We start from the raw sequence: 18,101 nt of genomic DNA on the forward strand, positions 1-18,101 counted from the left end.
CATCGAGTAAAACGCTTTGGCGCTTTACTTCGCTCAACAGCATATTCGCTGAAGAGCAGAATCGAAACAACTTCAAACGACCTACTTGCCCACCTGAGGTGTACAACTGTGTACGTCAAATCTGTATGTGTAAATCGCTTGCACAAGCTGCTGTATATTATGTAATCAGTTTTGTATGTGATGTTTATATATGTTCTATGGATCTCTGATCTGAAATAAAAATCTATTATTATTATTATATAATAGCCGTCACATTTAACTGTTTTATTAATTAACTATACGATTATATTTGTTTATATTAAGAAATAATGTGCATTATATATCGTTGAATATGCATACCAGGTCAAATGCCTTAATTGTCCCTTCATTTTAAGTCCAAAATATAAAATATTACGCAGTTTTCATGAGGTAATTTTGAACGGTTCATCGAAAAGAAATGAGGGCTATTTGAGCAATTTTAACTTAGTTTGCCGAATTGTAGCTTCCTATTTCTCAAATATCGATCCATTTTATTCACAGAATCCAGTGGCGTAGCGTGGGTTGCCAGCGCTCGGCGCAAGGCACCAGGAGCAAGGCAAGTATTGCACCCCCTAACCAGTGGACCTGTTAGCACTCCCCAAAAATTTTCTGCCCGCCTACTAAGCGCACGCTACGCCACTGAGAGAAGCGCCATCGGCTATCCGTCTTTCAGTGCAGCCTCCAATCTGCCAACTAATCAGACTGCCAAATTCTTTCAAATCAGCTGACCAATCAGATTCACTTCCTGTCTGTTCGGAATTTTACACAAATCATCAAAAAGGAACAATCAGATCAAATAATATGAACCTTATGTGTTGGAAAGATGCATACTCGGTCCACCAACACATATCGACAGTTTAACAACTGAAAACCTGTGGCCATGGGTGCTTTATTATTAAAATTACATGTTTTTCATTTCTTAAACTGTTCTGTATAGTACTGAGGTTTCATTATACAAATATATTTCACTGCTTTCCAGTTCAGACTGATTCAATTCAGCTGAATTACTTACCGGACAGATCCACGTCGAGCTAAAAATAAATATTGTAACATATTATAAAGAATTAAGAAATATTTTGGTCTCAACACCTTCGCTATTTAATTAAACCATTTTTACATGATTTAATAATCACAGTTGTAAAAGATAAAAAATTAGACATTTAATTTTTCAATGTTGACGTTGAAGAAACAGAGAAATCTTTTGGGAATGTCACCGGGCCCCATGAAGGGATTTTCTTGATCCGCCACTGTGTATATCCGGTTTAAAGAGGTTTTGTTCAATGCTGATATTTAAAAAAACAGACTATGAAAGACGTTTAGATTTAAGGGAATTTCAGTTTACTGACGTTTCGGGTTTTGAGATATTATATATATCACCTCACATAATAAAGTCCAAAATAATTATCGTTCTTATCGCCAAAGTTATGAAGATGCGCCACATCACTCACGCGCACCTCGACAATATCACCTGCTTCCAGCTCAAAGCTTGCGCTTTGGAAGCTGGGTATGACGCCATTAACTGATGACGTCATTTTACATTCGGAGGAAACGCTGTCCAATAGTTTCTCGTCTTCCTTGCCCGAGCTGCGCAGCCAGATGGAGTAAGAGACCGTTCTGTCAGCTGTGTCCTTCCCGTCATCCACAAACACCAGCCGTGAGTAGATATAATACAACCCAGCAACATTCACCTGCAGGCCGCCATCTTGGACGTAGGTTATGTTCCGTCCAATGGACGACGATGCCGTCTTCCATCTCAGCTTACTTCCGTCTGAGCAGAAAACCAAGAAAAGAAACACATGTAACAGCTTAGTGTATATTTAGAAGCACGTATCGCCTTATTATAACATCATTTACTAATGCAAAATACAAACACAAGTGCAGTTTTAATTAGTCCGAAACATCTGTCATCAACTGAGTTTGACGTCAGAATCTGGGCCCCGTTTTACGAAGCGATCTTAGCGCTAAGATCGTCTTAAGTGAACAGCTGCCATACGTACTTAAGGTCATTTTAGCGCTAAGTGATCGCTTCATAAAATAGCTGCCTGGTTACAGATCTATGTACATAACTAGAAAATGATGTGAACAATTTGGCCACATCGCATTTCCGCAATATTTAACATGCAAATTCGCCGTTTTAAATGGACTGGGTGTTAACACGGTAATCGCCTAGCCGCCGATTGCGACATTTTCGACAAATTATCCCTATGTCTCAGGTCAGGTCTGGTCTAAGGGTTTAGCGTGCTGTTGTAGCGCACGCCTATTATGGGCGCAGGTATTGACCCATGCCGGCTCCTCCGTCCAGGATAGGAACAGCCTTGGGTGGGTTTGAGGAGGGACTGTTCGAGCTGACAAGTGCAAGAGAGAACCAGCAGCCCGACTAGGGTCGGTAGCGGGCGGGGGCATTTGTGGTGCTATTGAATTTTGAATGTCCCGTAGGATTAAAGGGAGAGTAAACTCAAACAAGAGCCTTATGTGTTGGAAAGATGCATACCCGGACCACCAACACATACTGACACTTTAAGAAACGAAAAACGCGTAATTTTAGAGTTAATAAAAAACCATGATTATTCCTGCTAACTGGGGGCAGCCATTTTGTTTTGTTTTTGTGACGTCCGGTGGTATAGCTTGGGGCGAAGTGACATCAGCTCCGTCCATCTCCTCTATGCACAGTGTAAACAAACGCTGTAATTTGCGACAAGGCGCTTCGCATTCATCAACCTAACTTGTAAAACAACATAAATGACTTGATAGTATCATAAATTATTTAACTAAATATATTTCAATTTGCATCAATAGAATGAAATGGAGTGATAGTATTTTTCTTTTTTTAAAAATCCAAAGAAAACAATGCATATTATTAGGCATATTGGTATGCTACGTTCGAGCAAAAACGACCACTCACGACACCCAAGTGATAATTTTCTTTTCTTTGGGACTACATAATTAGTCTGTTTTGTGATTTTAGATGGGAAAGTCTACTTAATCAAAGGTTTTACAGAATTACTTACAGTAATAAAGCAGGACGGCTGATAATGTCAATTACGATTAGACGGGTGTCCGTGCGGTTGTCACACAATACCCTGTGATCTTAATAAAAGAGGCACGTCTTTTTAGTGTGTCTAGACACAGTGTCTGGGGACCGTCAAAATATACACCTGCCAATCAGGAACCACAGGTACAGGTCACGGAAAGAAAATACCAATTAACTAAGAAAACACTCCGATTATTTCAGTACGTGGGTTAATTTATGTACAAAACATAATACAGTTATTTCAACACTTTGGCAATGGTGGTTTATTTAGTATTAAAAATAATATATAATTGTTGGTGGCTTACTGGGATGGCTATTATTACAGAATATTGCGATGCATCCGCAAAAATCAGGTATGTTTTGTTTCTTCAGTTCGAAGACTAATTCCTGACGTAACACGTTAGGTATTACGTAACCACCAGCTAGCCAGAGGGCGTATTCACTGGAATGGTACAAAATGTCTGCACCCGGTATATATATGTTGACAACTATAAATATCTAGGTCATATTATATGCAAAAACATGAAAGACGATAAAGACATTAAACGACAGTATAGAGCCCTTTGTGTACGTGCAAACATGTTGTTGCGGCGATTTGCAAAATGTTCAGAATCTGTTTAAACACAATTATTTGTGAGTTATTGTAGTAATTTGTACGCGGGTGCATTATGGGTGAAATTTAAGCAGGATACCATGAAGGATCTTAACATATGTTATAATAATGCATACCGATGGATGATCGGACAACGACGACCATACAGTGCCAGCAAGATGTTTGTCAGTCATCGAGTAAAACGCTTTGGCGCTTTACTTCGCTCAACAGCATATTCGCTGAAGAGCAGAATCGAAACAACTTCAAACGACCTACTTGCCCACCTGAGGTGTACAACTGTGTACGTCAAATCTGTATGTGTAAATCGCTTGCACAAGCTGCTGTATATTATGTAATCAGTTTTGTATGTGATGTTTATATATGTTCTATGGATCTCTGATCTGAAATAAAAATCTATTATTATTATTATATAATAGCCGTCACATTTAACTGTTTTATTAATTAACTATACGATTATATTTGTTTATATTAAGAAATAATGTGCATTATATATCGTTGAATATGCATACCAGGTCAAATGCCTTAATTGTCCCTTCATTTAAGTCCAAAATATAAAATATTACGCAGTTTTCATGAGGTAATTTTGAACGGTTCATCGAAAAGAAATGAGGGCTATTTGAGCAATTTTAACTTAGTTTGCCGAATTGTAGCTTCCTATTTCTCAAATATCGATCCATTTTATTCACAGAATCCAGTGGCGTAGCGTGGGTTGCCAGCGCTCGGCGCAAGGCACCAGGAGCAAGGCAAGTATTGCACCCCCTAACCAGTGGACCTGTTAGCACTCCCCAAAAATTTTCTGCCCGCCTACTAAGCGCACGCTACGCCACTGAGAGAAGCGCCATCGGCTATCCGTCTTTCAGTGCAGCCTCCAATCTGCCAACTAATCAGACTGCCAAATTCTTTCAAATCAGCTGACCAATCAGATTCACTTCCTGTCTGTTCGGAATTTTACACAAATCATCAAAAAGGAACAATCAGATCAAATAATATGAACCTTATGTGTTGGAAAGATGCATACTCGGTCCACCAACACATATCGACAGTTTAACAACTGAAAACCTGTGGCCATGGGTGCTTTATTATTAAAATTACATGTTTTTCATTTCTTAAACTGTTCTGTATAGTACTGAGGTTTCATTATACAAATATATTTCACTGCTTTCCAGTTCAGACTGATTCAATTCAGCTGAATTACTTACCGGACAGATCCACGTCGAGCTGTCTCAGTTCAGACTGATTCAATTCCTTTGAGTTATTTACTGGACTGATCCACGTCGAGCTGCCTCAGTTGAGACTGATCCAGTTCCTTTGAGTTATTTACCAGACTGATCTACGTCGAGCTGCCTCAGTTCAGACTGATTCAATTCCTTTGAGTTATTTACCGGATTGATCCACGTCGATCTGCCTCAGTTCAGACTGATCCACGTCGAACTGCCTCAGTTGAGACTGATCCAGTTCCTTTGAGTTATTTACCGGACTGATCCACGTCGAGCTGCCTCAGTTGAGACTGATCCAGTTCCTTTGAGTTACTTACCAGAGTGATCCACGTCGAGCTGCCTCAGTTCAGACTGATTCAATTCCTTTGAGTTACTTACCAGAGTGATCCACGTCGAGCTGCCTCAGTTGAGACTGATCCAGTTCCTTTGAGTTACTTACCAGAGTGATCCACGTCGAGCTGCCTCAGTTCAGACTGATTCAATTCCTTTTAGGTACTTACCAGGACTGATCCACGTCGAGCTCCCAGTTCAGACTGATTCAATTCCTTTGAGTTACTTACCAGACAGATCCACGTCGAGCTGCCTCAGTTCAGACTGATTCAATTCCTTTGAGGTACTTACCAGACTGATCCATGTCGAGCTGCCTCAGTTCAGACTGATTCAATTCCTTTGAGTTACTTACCGGACTGATCCACGTCGAGCTGCCTCAGTTCAGACTGATTCAATTCCTTTGAGGTACTTACCAGACTGATCCACGTCGAGCTGCCTCAGTTCAGACTGATTCAATTCCTTTGAGTGACTTACTGGACTGATCCACGTCGAGCTGCCTCAGTTCAGACTGATTCAATTCCTTTGAGTTACTTACCGGACTGATCCACGTCGAGCTGCCTCAGTTCAGACTGATCCACGTCGAACTGCCTCAGTTGAGACTGATCCAGTTCCTTTGAGTTATTTACCGGACTGATCCACGTCGAGCTGCCTCAGTTGAGACTAATCCAGTTCCTTTGAGTTACTTACCAGAGTGATCCACGTCGAGCTGCCTCAGTTCAGACTGATTCAATTCCTTTGAGTTACTTACCAGAGTGATCCACGTCGAGCTGCCTCAGTTGAGACTGATCCAGTTCATTTGAGTTACTTACCAGAGTGATCCACGTCGAGCTGCCTCAGTTCAGACTGATTCAATTCCTTTTAGGTACTTACCAGGACTGATCCACGTCGAGCTCCCAGTTCAGACTGATTCAATTCCTTTTAGTTACTTACCAGACTGATCCACGTCGAGCTGCCTCAGTTCAGACTGATTCAATTCCTTTTAGTTACTTACCAGACAGATCCACGTCGAGCTGCCTCAGTTCAGACTGATTCAATTCCTTTTAGTTACTTACCAGACTGATCCACGTCGAGCTGCCTCAGTTCAGACTGATTCAATTCCTTTGAGTGACTTACTGGACTGATCCACGTCGAGCTGCCTCAGTTCAGACTGATTCAATTCCTTTGAGTGACTTACTGGACTGATCCACGTCGAGCTGCCTCAGTTCAGACTGATTCAATTCCTTTTAGGTACTTACCAGGACTGATCCACGTCGAGCTCCCAGTTCAGACTGATTCAATTCCTTTTAGTTACTTACCAGACAGATCCACGTCGAGCTGCCTCAGTTCAGACTGATTCAATTCCTTTTAGTTACTTACCAGACTGATCCACGTCGAGCTGCCTCAGTTCAGACTGATTCAATTCCTTTGAGTGACTTACTGGACTGATCCACGTCGAGCTGCCTCAGTTCAGACTGATTCAATTCCTTTGAGTTACTTACCGGACTGATCCACGTCGAGCTGACTCAGTTCAGCTGATCGATCATTCAACTCGATGTGTGTCTCATTTGGCCGTCCGCTGTCAAAACCTGTATGATAAATATTGCTAAATACAGCATCATACAAACACGTTGTCAAAACCTGTATAATAAATATTTCTAAATATAGCATCATACAAATGCATTGCCTCAAAAATTGTATGATAAATATTTCTAAATATAAAATCATAGAAAAGCATTGCGTGAAAACCTGTATGATAAATATTTCTAAATATAGCATCATATAAACACTGCGTAAAAACCTGTATAATAAATATTTCTAAATATAGCGTCATATAAACACTACGTGAAAACATGTATGATAAATATTTCTAAATATAGTATCAGTTAAACACATTGCATCAAAACCTGTATGATAAATATTTCTAAATATAACATCATGCAAAGACACTGCGTTAAAACATGTATGATAAATATTTCTAAATATAGTAATATACAAACACATTGCGTCAAAACCTGTATGATAACTATTTTTAAATATAGCATCAGACCAGGGGTTGAAATTTTTTTTTTTTTACCACTATCCCAAAGGAATAGTGAATTTCAAAAAACATTATTCCGTCTAAAAATGTACTATCCCTTCAATTATTAATGTACGACTAGTTTTCCTGACTGTGCTACGTCGCCCTGTACAACATTGCGTAACGAACAATTGTTTATATACCAGTCTATGCATTACTGCGTACTAGCTGGAATTACAAACAAGCTCACTCCAAACATTAGTCTCGATCAAAAAGACGTTTATTTTGTACCGGTGAGTGCACGAGAAAGGTCTTAGTAGCGCTAAGATTTGTTCTGCAGAAAAATGTAGCTGAAGAAAAAGCGTAAGCGGAATAGTCGCAGGCGAATTTCGGTATTCCTAGCTTTATTTTCACTTTCATGACGGAATACTGGAAGAATTGTTTTACTATTCCGTTTTGAAATTTACTATTTGCGGAATAGCGTAAAATTCGACCCCTGCAAACAAGCACATAGTTAAAAATTGTTAGATAAACATTTTAAATATAATATCGTACAAACAAATTGAATCAAAACCTGTTTGATACATATTTCTAAATATAGTATGATACAAACACATTGGGAAGGTGGGTGGGGAGAGGAGGTGGGAGGAACTGTAATTATTGTTTCATGTCATGTGGGTATCTATAATTTTTCTTTCACTGTTTAGCGTACATACACAGGGATTTTAAAAGCTGCCGTTCACCAAAATTAAAGTTTTTGGAATTTGAAGAATATATTTCATTATTAATTCTCCAAAAAGCTCATTTTAAAAGCTTATACCATATTATATGAAGTGTCCGCGATTTTAGACGACTCGTTTTTTGGCGTGTGTAGCTGCAAACACACTTTCATAACTAATTTGTATATATGACTTATATGTTGCTATATAGCTGAGTCAGTAGGCCCATGGATTGTTTTTTATGCACCTTTGCCTGCCTGAGGGCAATATACCGTGAAAAGGACAACCCCTGTTGTCCAGCTGTTTCTCACAGGATATTGGTTTAAACAAACACACCCACTAAACCTTGCCGGAGTACACCCATTTTACACAAAAAGCACTACTTTTGCATGGGCCAGAATTAGCACCATAAAAAAAAGTCTTCAATGTCAACAAGTTACACATATTTACAAACTACATGTTCTCCTGTCAACTTCAGTCTAATAGTTACCACTTCAAAGCTGTCTATCATGAAATAATCACAGTCAAACAACAGACTACTTGCGAGGATATATTTCTGGATTTTGGTCCACCAAATGGAGAAATAACTGTGACTTGAGGCCAAATTTCGTACCAGACACCATGTTAGTCATTCTGAGCGCTTTTCCATTGTCCTACCTCACTGGAAGAATGTGTGAATCTGTGGAGGCGTATGGATTAGATTTGTTGTCCATTCTTTGAACATATCGTTTCAATAAGATGTTATTTTGTGTGCGGGTATACTAAAAAAGATACTTTAAAAAAAATATAATGACTGAAACAAAAAAATAATTCGCCTACCGCCCCTCCTCCATGTATATATTTTATACAATGGCGTGATATTTAGATAGCAATGTTCAAATAGTAGTTTTATAGAGGGATATATGTAGTCCAGAAACGTGAAAAGAGCAGTATATTTAGGTCAAATTTCTGGACTCAGAAGAATGTATTTAGATTTAATTATATACAGAGGTGTGATATTTACCTTTTGCTCTCTGTTGACGATACAGTTTATCTGCAAACTGAAACGAAAAAAAGAGATAATTTTTTATTTCATCATTCATAATTTTTGTTTTACAAAAGTGGGCCTTCTGTAATCTTGTATCGTACACTGTACTGTACTGTACTGTACTGTACTGTACTGTACTGTACTGTACTGTACTGTACTGTTACTTCTGCTACTATCACCAACACCACCACCACAACTACCACTACCGAACTACCACCACAACTACTACCACTACTGCAACTACCACCACCACCACCATCGCCACGACCACCACCACGACCACCGCCACCACTACCACTACTACTACTACTATTTTGTTGTTGTTTTTATTGTTGCTGCCTGAAATAGAAGCCAACCGGTCCATTGTTGTTTTAATGTCTTGCGCAAGTTGTTATATTTAGGAACCAAATGCTGGAGCTGAAGGTATATTGCTCGACATAAAGAGATAATTGACTACTGGAAAGCTGAAGTCATCCATTTTTTCATTCAGCTTTGTTTGGAAACCTTTGTCTCTTTGAATCTCTATGCATAGATCGAGGTGTGAAGCTGATCTAATACCTTTAGATGTTTCTTTTATTTCAAACTGTCACAAGTCAAGGGTACTAATATAAGAACCATATTATATTTTAGAACATTTATTGTAAATACTTGGGTAATTGAGAATATATTGTTGAACTGTGTGTCATAGCTTGCTAAGGCAAACTATATTTTTATACTGTAATCACCAGCAGAGGTGTTTGTAAAGAACTTGGGCTTGGGCTTACATTGGTGAACACTTTTGTTTGTGAGTGAAGGCATGCATAGTGGGAATATAGTTGGGAGATGTAATGAGTTGTGGGCAGTCACATAACGTTCTTGAGAGAGAAACTGTGTGTTAAGATATTGTGAAATATTTTATTCTGTATAACTCTGGGTTGATGACAACCGTAAGTAGATTTTGTTTGTTTGTTGTATAACTGTGGTATACTATTGTGTATATGTGTTAGTAGTTGTATGTAACGTCATTGCAAAACAAAAGTCTTAAGTAAATCTGATTTATGTAATATTTAAGACACTTGTGAAGTGCGGACATTATATTAAGAGAAAATTGTCTAACATCTGATATGGTAATATAAATATTACATGGTTTTGATTAGGGTATATTGTATTTCAGTGTATTTGTGTATTGGGTCCTGGTGATGACGAACGTAGATGATGTATTCTGGGAGTTGGCGAAGAGTGAGTCTGGTGAATGGCGGTGGTGATAATGGTGAACAGAGAAGATGATCAGTGAATGATCGTGACGACGGTGTCAATAATTTTGGCGAACGACGAAGGTGATCTGTGAATGATCCTGACAAAGAGTGTTGATGATTCGGGTGAATGATGGTGGTAATACTGGTGAATGGAGGAGATGATCAGTGAAGGATCGTGATGAGGGTACCAATGATTATGGTGAATGACCGTGACGAGGGGGTTAGTGATTCTGGTGAACGACAGGGGTATTAATGGTAAACGACAACGGTGATCAGTGAATGATCATTATGAGGTGTGATGATTCTAGTGAATGATAATAATGATAATGGGGAATGGTGAAGATGATCATGACAAGGATGATGATGAGGGTGACTTATGATGATGAATTGTGAAATGTGATGAATAGTGGAAGACAGACATTTTAGTATTATTTTGTGGTTAAATTGATTTTTACTCTATTTAATATTGATTCATAGTTTAATTTACATGTGATATATATTACATGCGTGATAGTGCAATATGTATTGGTTGGGAGGGTAAAGTGTTATGTAAATAAATGTGTATGAATGATTCCTGAGTTGTCGTCTTGTTTCTTTTGGGATACCGACCCGTGACACAAACCATCGTGAGTAAATCAATGGAAGGTAATCTGTAATTCTGCTATTATTGAATGATATAAGATCGTCAATATAGCGAAGAGCAAAGTTATACGTTATGTCTTCCCGAGTATACTGTAGTCTGGATTCACTTTCGGTCTTTACGAATCGTCCAGATCAATGGAAGATTAGAATGGACATATACCTGCGTTCACCGTTCTTTGTAACAAATGTTTGTTCCGCTGATTAAGAAATGGAGTTTTTACTTCAGTTGTTATGAGAGATTGTTGTGTATAATGCTGAATATTCAAATGATTTAATATCAGTGAACTTGATCTGGATTGAGAGTGAATGATTTCAAGTAAATCTTTGGAACACTTGAGAATCCACATGCGATTAATACTTTTTGTCGAAGACTTTTTGGCAATACCTAAAAAGTTAGGATATTGGTCAGTCTTTGAGGCAAGTATTTGGTGGTGTATTTGCTGGACACCGCGATGTATCTCTCCTTGTATGAATTCTTATGACGTATTGGAATCTAATATATAAGAAATGGACATGTCTTCGGATTTTAAGCTCAAACTAAATGTCCGAAGGATAGTTCGTGTGTTTAGCATATGTCTTCTTCAGATAACATAGTGGTCTTATATGTAGCACTACTCGAATTATCAACCCAAGTTCGTTTAGGAGACATTTAATATAAAAGGGCTTAAATATGATGGTTTTGTCAGTGGGCCCTATCACACACTGTTCATGTAGTGTATCCAGAATTTCTATCAGAGAAAACAAATAAATTGAAAACCAGCGGATTACCCTTCCAACCCTCCAATAATAAAAACAAAAAACAAAACTATAACAAATTAGAAAAAAAGAACAAGAAATACAGATTGAAAAACCACCATGCGGATTTTGCTTTTCAAAAAGAATGGGACAGAACAAAGTGCATTTACAATTTGTTTGTAGGATGAGCGCCCTCTAACTTCTGATTCAGATTAACATATTCATCACACACACACGCACATACACACATCACGACTGGTATATCAAATGCATGTGGTATGTGCTATCCAGTCTGTGGGATGGTGCATATAAAAGATCCCTTTCTACTAATGTAAAAATTACCAAATGTTTAACATCCAGTAGCCGATGATTAATAAATCAATGTGCTCTAGCGATGAGTTAAACAAAACAAACTTCAACACACTAGTGAGCAGTTGGGGCATTTTGGGCCGCTTTGGTACATAAGTTTTAGAATTGGGACATCTTGGGTCGATGTCCGGACATCTTGGGCTTCAACACATGTGACGTATCTCAACCTGATAATTTACAACCGGATTCTGCCGTTTGAGGTTGCATGGTACCAAAGAAGAGAGTTTTTTTGTCAAAGTTCGAGGTGCACCGTAAAATATTTACGGAATAAAAGCAGCTGTGGATGTGATTGGTAATAACATGTGACACTGATTATTTGTGCAAATACTATTATCCATTGACAATAATAAATACACTTTTATTTGTTATACAGTTATTATGCAGTATATACCAGAGGTTGAAACCAATGCGGGGTACTGTAATTTTCAGCAAAAATTACGGTGCTATTAAAACATTAATTAAATCTCTTAAATGGTATGTGACACCCCCCCCCCCCCCCATCCTCCATTTTCTTGCAGGTAGATTAGATGTGAGGTGCCACACTTTTTATTGCTGTACTTCCTATGTGTGCTGATGCCCTGCTTATATCAGTTTTATTAGTAAACGTTAACATTATCCACAATAGGAATTGATTTGGGCTATTAGAACCTATAGAGCTAGACGGACATTTGGACGGTTATAATCAATCTGTCGTCAGAGATAACTCTAATACAACAGTTAATAACCCATTTTCGAAGGGGGGAGGATGAGGATTTTTGCCCGAATTAAACAAAAGTGCCCGAATCTGGCAATGTTAAACCCCCTGTCTCGCTTATGTATATTTGACGCTAAATACCATTACATCAATCATTTTCGAGTTCGCCAATAACAAATATTTCACATATTTACCAATAATACACACACACACACACACACACACACACACACACACACACACACACACACACCTTTTCAATAATGTTCCGGTTAAATACGCATAGTCTGTCCCATCATTCTATATAAATGTGGTTTTTTTGTTGGCTTTTTGTTGTTGCAAATACTATCAGTTTGGTTTGTCATAAGAAAAAAAGTAAGTGTTTTGGGAATAACAACAAATTACTATTTTTATATGGAAATTATAAATCAATCGGCGAAGAAATAAATAACTTGTAGTAAATTCCTTGTAGTAAAAGGCGTTCCCCGTGTGACGGACTATAGGTGTGTACAACTATGGTATATAGTTTAACATGTCGCTTGGTTCGGGGAATCATCGAGATCGTCTGCGTTTATCGGGGTAATTCATTGGACGAATGAATTCTCGGAGAAACTGGGTTTTGCCTACTCTAAAAATAGCAGTGCTATTACAAAATACCCGTAACTTCCTGTTAGACGTTACCACAGTCCTCTATTAGATATAGTGCTTACTGGTGGTTATTTCAAGCGACACATTCGATTCTATTTCAGTATAAACTTGGGGATTTTCGTTATGATCACAGATCGCAGTTATCTTCCCATATGGAAATATATCCGCAAAAGTAGTTTCCTGTTTGTTATTATTTTATGGTACGTTAATAAAGTTAAAAAAATAAAGAAAGTAGGTTTTATTTAAACCAAAAGAGGTGGACAAAAGGAATTGTCCTGTTTCGGATATTTTGCCCCAGGCAGGCAAAGGTATAAAAAAACATCCACAGGCCGACTGATATTAATAAATGTACTATCGCCACTAACACATATATAGAATCCTATATAACGTAAATAATTGCAGTTTGTGACCTTATAATATTGCTGACGATAATAGGCGTACGGGCTCTCATTTTTGTGGGAGGTGGGGGACGACGTCCGAATTTGCATAGCATTTATTCATATTAGCATTACTACCAAACAGTTAAATGTTTGGTAGTAATGCTAATATGAATAAATTGGTTTGCAAACGAATGTCTACGCAATTTTATATGAATTACAACTAATTTTGAGGGTAGAATGATGAAAATGCATAGCAAAAATGTCTCAGGTTAGCACATTTTCCCGAATATCTCTATAATGTTTTCCCGTATTTGAAGTTTTGCCCCTGCCCCGTCTCGTACGCTTAAATGTTATGCTGACGAGTATGGCCTGTTTATGTAGATATTTATAAATTAAAATGCCCAAAGGTGACAGAATGTCATTCGCTGGAAATATGTTCTAGGATATGTACTGAAACAAAATCAACAATAAACAACACCTTAATACCCCAAATTTGACTTTCTAGAAAAATCGCATTTTTCCGCCGGACTTGTACCTCATATAGGACTATGGGGGAAAAACAAAGGAAGAAAAAATGCGGTATGCGTAACCTATGCATATTACCTAGACATTCGTAAGGTTACTTTTACTTATGTTACGGACTACTATTTCTTTCTTGTAAAAGACGTACACAAATATTAAAAGGAGAATGAATGAAATATTGATGACAATACGTTTTTACAGAACATACATGTATCAACATACAATCAAAGATTGTTCTGTAAGAACATCAGTCTATACTATTTGAAAATATCCTTAAAAAATAATCTATAAACTACCCGAGTATAAAAATGTAACATAGAATTTGTTCTATAGATTTCGCTTCAGCTTACTTGACTAACAGGTCTTTTAGAATTTTTATAAAATCCACTAGCCATTGGATCATTGATTTAAAAAATCTACTAGACACAATTAAAAATTCACTAGCCCTACTTTTTTTAAAAGTTAATACAAATTTACTAAATAATAGTAATAATCAGATATGTCACCTAAATAGGGAGATAGATCTTAAACACTAACGTTGGAGTTGGGGCAGGATATTCATATTTACAAAATAAGACTCAACTACAACATTGGACCCCTCAAAAATCACCAGCCGTCGGGCATGGCAATAGTAGTTCTTTACTAGCCCAACATTGAATATCACTAGCAATGGGAGTGGGGCTACCATAATCTAGAAGCCCTGCTGTAAGAAACATGTTCATTGGTTGGTTGCTGACAAATGCAGCCAATAGACTTAGTAATGGCTCGTAACATAAAAACATACTTAATACTTTGAAAATAATAGTGAATTTGAAAAACAAATCTGAATGTTTGGCATCAATTATTTAGGAATTTCGAATAGTGAATGACAATTATGTGATATTGTTTAGCTCATGAATATACTAGCTAGTACGTTACCTTGGTTACGATGTCAGTCAGTGTAGACTCCTTGCCAACACAGCAGTCGTCGTCGCGTTTCTCAAAGCGGTGAATGTTGTCGTGGACGTCGTCCTTAGTGAGATACACAGCATCGCATGGGACGCAGAAGTCGCCGTCGTCGTGAACTTCCGTGAACACGTGACGCGTTTCGACGTCTGTCGCTGGAATGATTTCCAAGTAGAGAACGACTATGGCCGAGATCCACAACTGATTCAGCAGACCAAAAATAATGATCAGGTTTCTCCACATGTGGCAGTCTTCTTTGTCTTTATTTTCAACATTCTGGTTTATCACAACGTTTTCTTCTTTTTCTGGTTTTATTAAAGGGGCGTCTGACCCGTTTGATGACGTCGAACTCGACTGTGTTGTCGTCTGACCATTATCAATGTCCTTCAAGTCTGGATATAATCTGGAATTCGTATTGTGAAACTCGTTTTGACTATTATTAATGTCTTTATAGTCTGGTGTGGAAACCATTTTGTGAAAGGTGGCTTGACCATTAATAAGTAAAGGACCCATGAACATAACTGACGAATCCATCTCTTTCGTTTCGGTCGGTTAGCTAGCAGTTAAAACACAAAATATCTTTAGTTATTTTTCAAAATTCGGTTTGAACGTACAGTAACTGATGAAGCTATGCTCTGTCTGGTAGCAACTCGCTGATCGCAATGAAATGGGAACACTAACACAGTGAATGATTCACCTTTGTACTGAACGCCAGTCCTTGAGATATTCAGTATAGGCCTACTGACGTTTCAGTAAAATAAATAAATAAAATCCGCTAGTGTTAATATGTTCTTCTTCAATGTAGTGCATACACACCATTACTATTACAGTCGTCGTCACTTCTGGGTATACCAGTAATCGATGGATTCTTGGAAAGAACACCTGGATTACTGTGTATTTAAATTTAGACGGGTTTTTCCGATTTTCGCCCAGCAGTATATTAATAATAATGTGTCGATAGATGGCGCCGCCGTACTCAAGGAAGTGAAATTCACGCAGCAATGAAATTAGAACTTCTGAAGGCATTGCATCTTGAGTGCAGTTTTAGTATTTATGACGTTTTGGTAAATTTTGTGAAAGCAAAACGAGTATTAGATAATTCAGCCTCATTTAAGGAGTGTGTACGTTGATATCAAAGTCGATGGAGGTGTGTTAATGATTATTAGCATAAATAATAAAGCACGTAGAATCAAACACAAAAACACAGGTAATAAATTAAGTTGTTCGCTAAACAAACTGATCAATTCCCATATCCAAAATTATAACTGTCGTTAACAATGCAAAATAAAAATTAAAACGAATTAATAATGATACTACAGGCACGGCGGAAGCAAGTAGACATTGAGGGGGCTGACCGAGATTGGGGGAGGGGGGGGGGAGGGTTTGACTGAGATCGAGGGCGCAAAGCAAAGCTTCTAAGGGGTTCGGGGTATGCTTCTTTGTAAAATATCCTGCATTCTACAAGTAAAATTCATCTCTCCCTTAAGATTTACCACCAATAATATGTTTGATTCAGAAGTATTGAGGGGCTAGGTGCCCGGCCGTCTGCCCCACACACCACCGTACATGTACTCAAATCTATTTATTTTATTATTGCCAGATTGCCCCACCCCCCATAAAATATATTGCATTTAAAGGTCCTATATCGGAGTAGTAGTTACAAGTTGCACATTTCGTTATTGTGATATTTATTATGCTTGTTAATGATATACAGTCTGAATTTTGTGATATCGTCGATCCAATTAGATTACTAGAGGATTTCTATTTACTTATGCAGACGATACGATTTTAGTTTCTAAAGCAAAAAACGATTTTAGTTTCTAAATCGGAAAGAGATTTACAGATATGTGAGACCTCGAACTAAATGAAAACAAAACACAAATAGGTGTTTGAAAGTCGTAAATTTACCAAAGTATTTCCATGGTGTTACCAACTTACATGGTTGAATATTGTTATCCGTTTACTTACTTACGTATTACATTTAATTACACTAGTAATTTTAAATTAGCATGCGAAACTTTGTCAGAACAGGCGTTAAAGAGTGTACACTCATTATACAACTTATTTTCGACTGAACCAAGGAATACCAGTACAAAATTATATATATATATTATATAAAGAAAAAGTCAGAAGCCTCCTTTAAAAGTCATATACCCCTCTTTAATTCAAATTTTCGCCTGTTCAGGGAAATTTTAAAACTAAGCTAAAAGAAGTCAAACCATCCTGCATGAATTCATGTTTTCATGAAGCCCCCTTGCTACTTTAGAGGAGAGGTACCAGCAACAAAGAAGGATTTTCTATTCGTATATATATATATATATATATATATATATATATATATATATATATATATATATATATATATATATATATATATATATTATTTACAATATTTGATAATGGTGGGGAGCGCTTTAACACTATCTAAAACACACGCACGCATAAAATTCAATACATGTCTAAAATAAACAAAATAAACCAAACACACATGCCTAGTAAATACTTACGTGGGTAGTAATAAAGAAGATATGAAATAGAAACACATCACGTGCATAAGGAAACTAAAGGCACACACATACATACAACAAAACAAATAAATAGGCAAAATAAAATTTTAAAAACTAACAATAATAATAAAATCATAATAATAAATAAATAAATAAAATAAAATAAAATAAAACAAAATAATAAGAAAAAGTCATAATGAGAATTTTTTTATATATATAACAGGTTATGTGTGTATACAAATTATTTTGTATTATTATTATTATATAACACGTTATATAAGTATACAAAATATATGTACATATACAAGATATTTGACGCTAACACTGAATATTTAGTTTTATCCTACTCAAGGTAAGTTGGTGTGTGGTTGTTGGGTGCATGTCGTTTTGTTTGTTGATTTGTTTACGTTTTACGTTCATTCCGTATACCCTGTGACTTGGGTGTATCATTATATTCTAAAATCAACATTTAA

At 37.2% G+C, this 18,101-nt stretch overlaps 1 protein-coding gene across 1 annotated transcript; it reads right to left on the reverse strand.

The window, feature by feature from the left end:
* Positions 1-1,092: 1,092 nt before the first annotated feature.
* LOC121388090 lies at positions 1,093-16,003 on the reverse strand. The gene is made up of 4 exons (XM_041519306.1): positions 15,095-16,003; positions 8,928-8,964; positions 6,688-6,774; positions 1,093-1,786 (listed from the first exon to the last, which is right to left on the reverse strand). Exons 1-4 carry the CDS (start codon positions 15,653-15,655, stop codon positions 1,392-1,394), a joined length of 1,080 nt encoding a protein of 359 aa, XP_041375240.1. The 5' UTR covers positions 15,656-16,003; the 3' UTR covers positions 1,093-1,391.
* Positions 16,004-18,101: the final 2,098 nt, after the last annotated feature.

The sequence above is a fragment of the Gigantopelta aegis genome, chromosome 14, assembly GCF_016097555.1.
Source record: "Gigantopelta aegis isolate Gae_Host chromosome 14, Gae_host_genome, whole genome shotgun sequence".
Classification (NCBI taxonomy): Eukaryota; Metazoa; Mollusca; class Gastropoda; order Neomphalida; family Peltospiridae; genus Gigantopelta; species Gigantopelta aegis.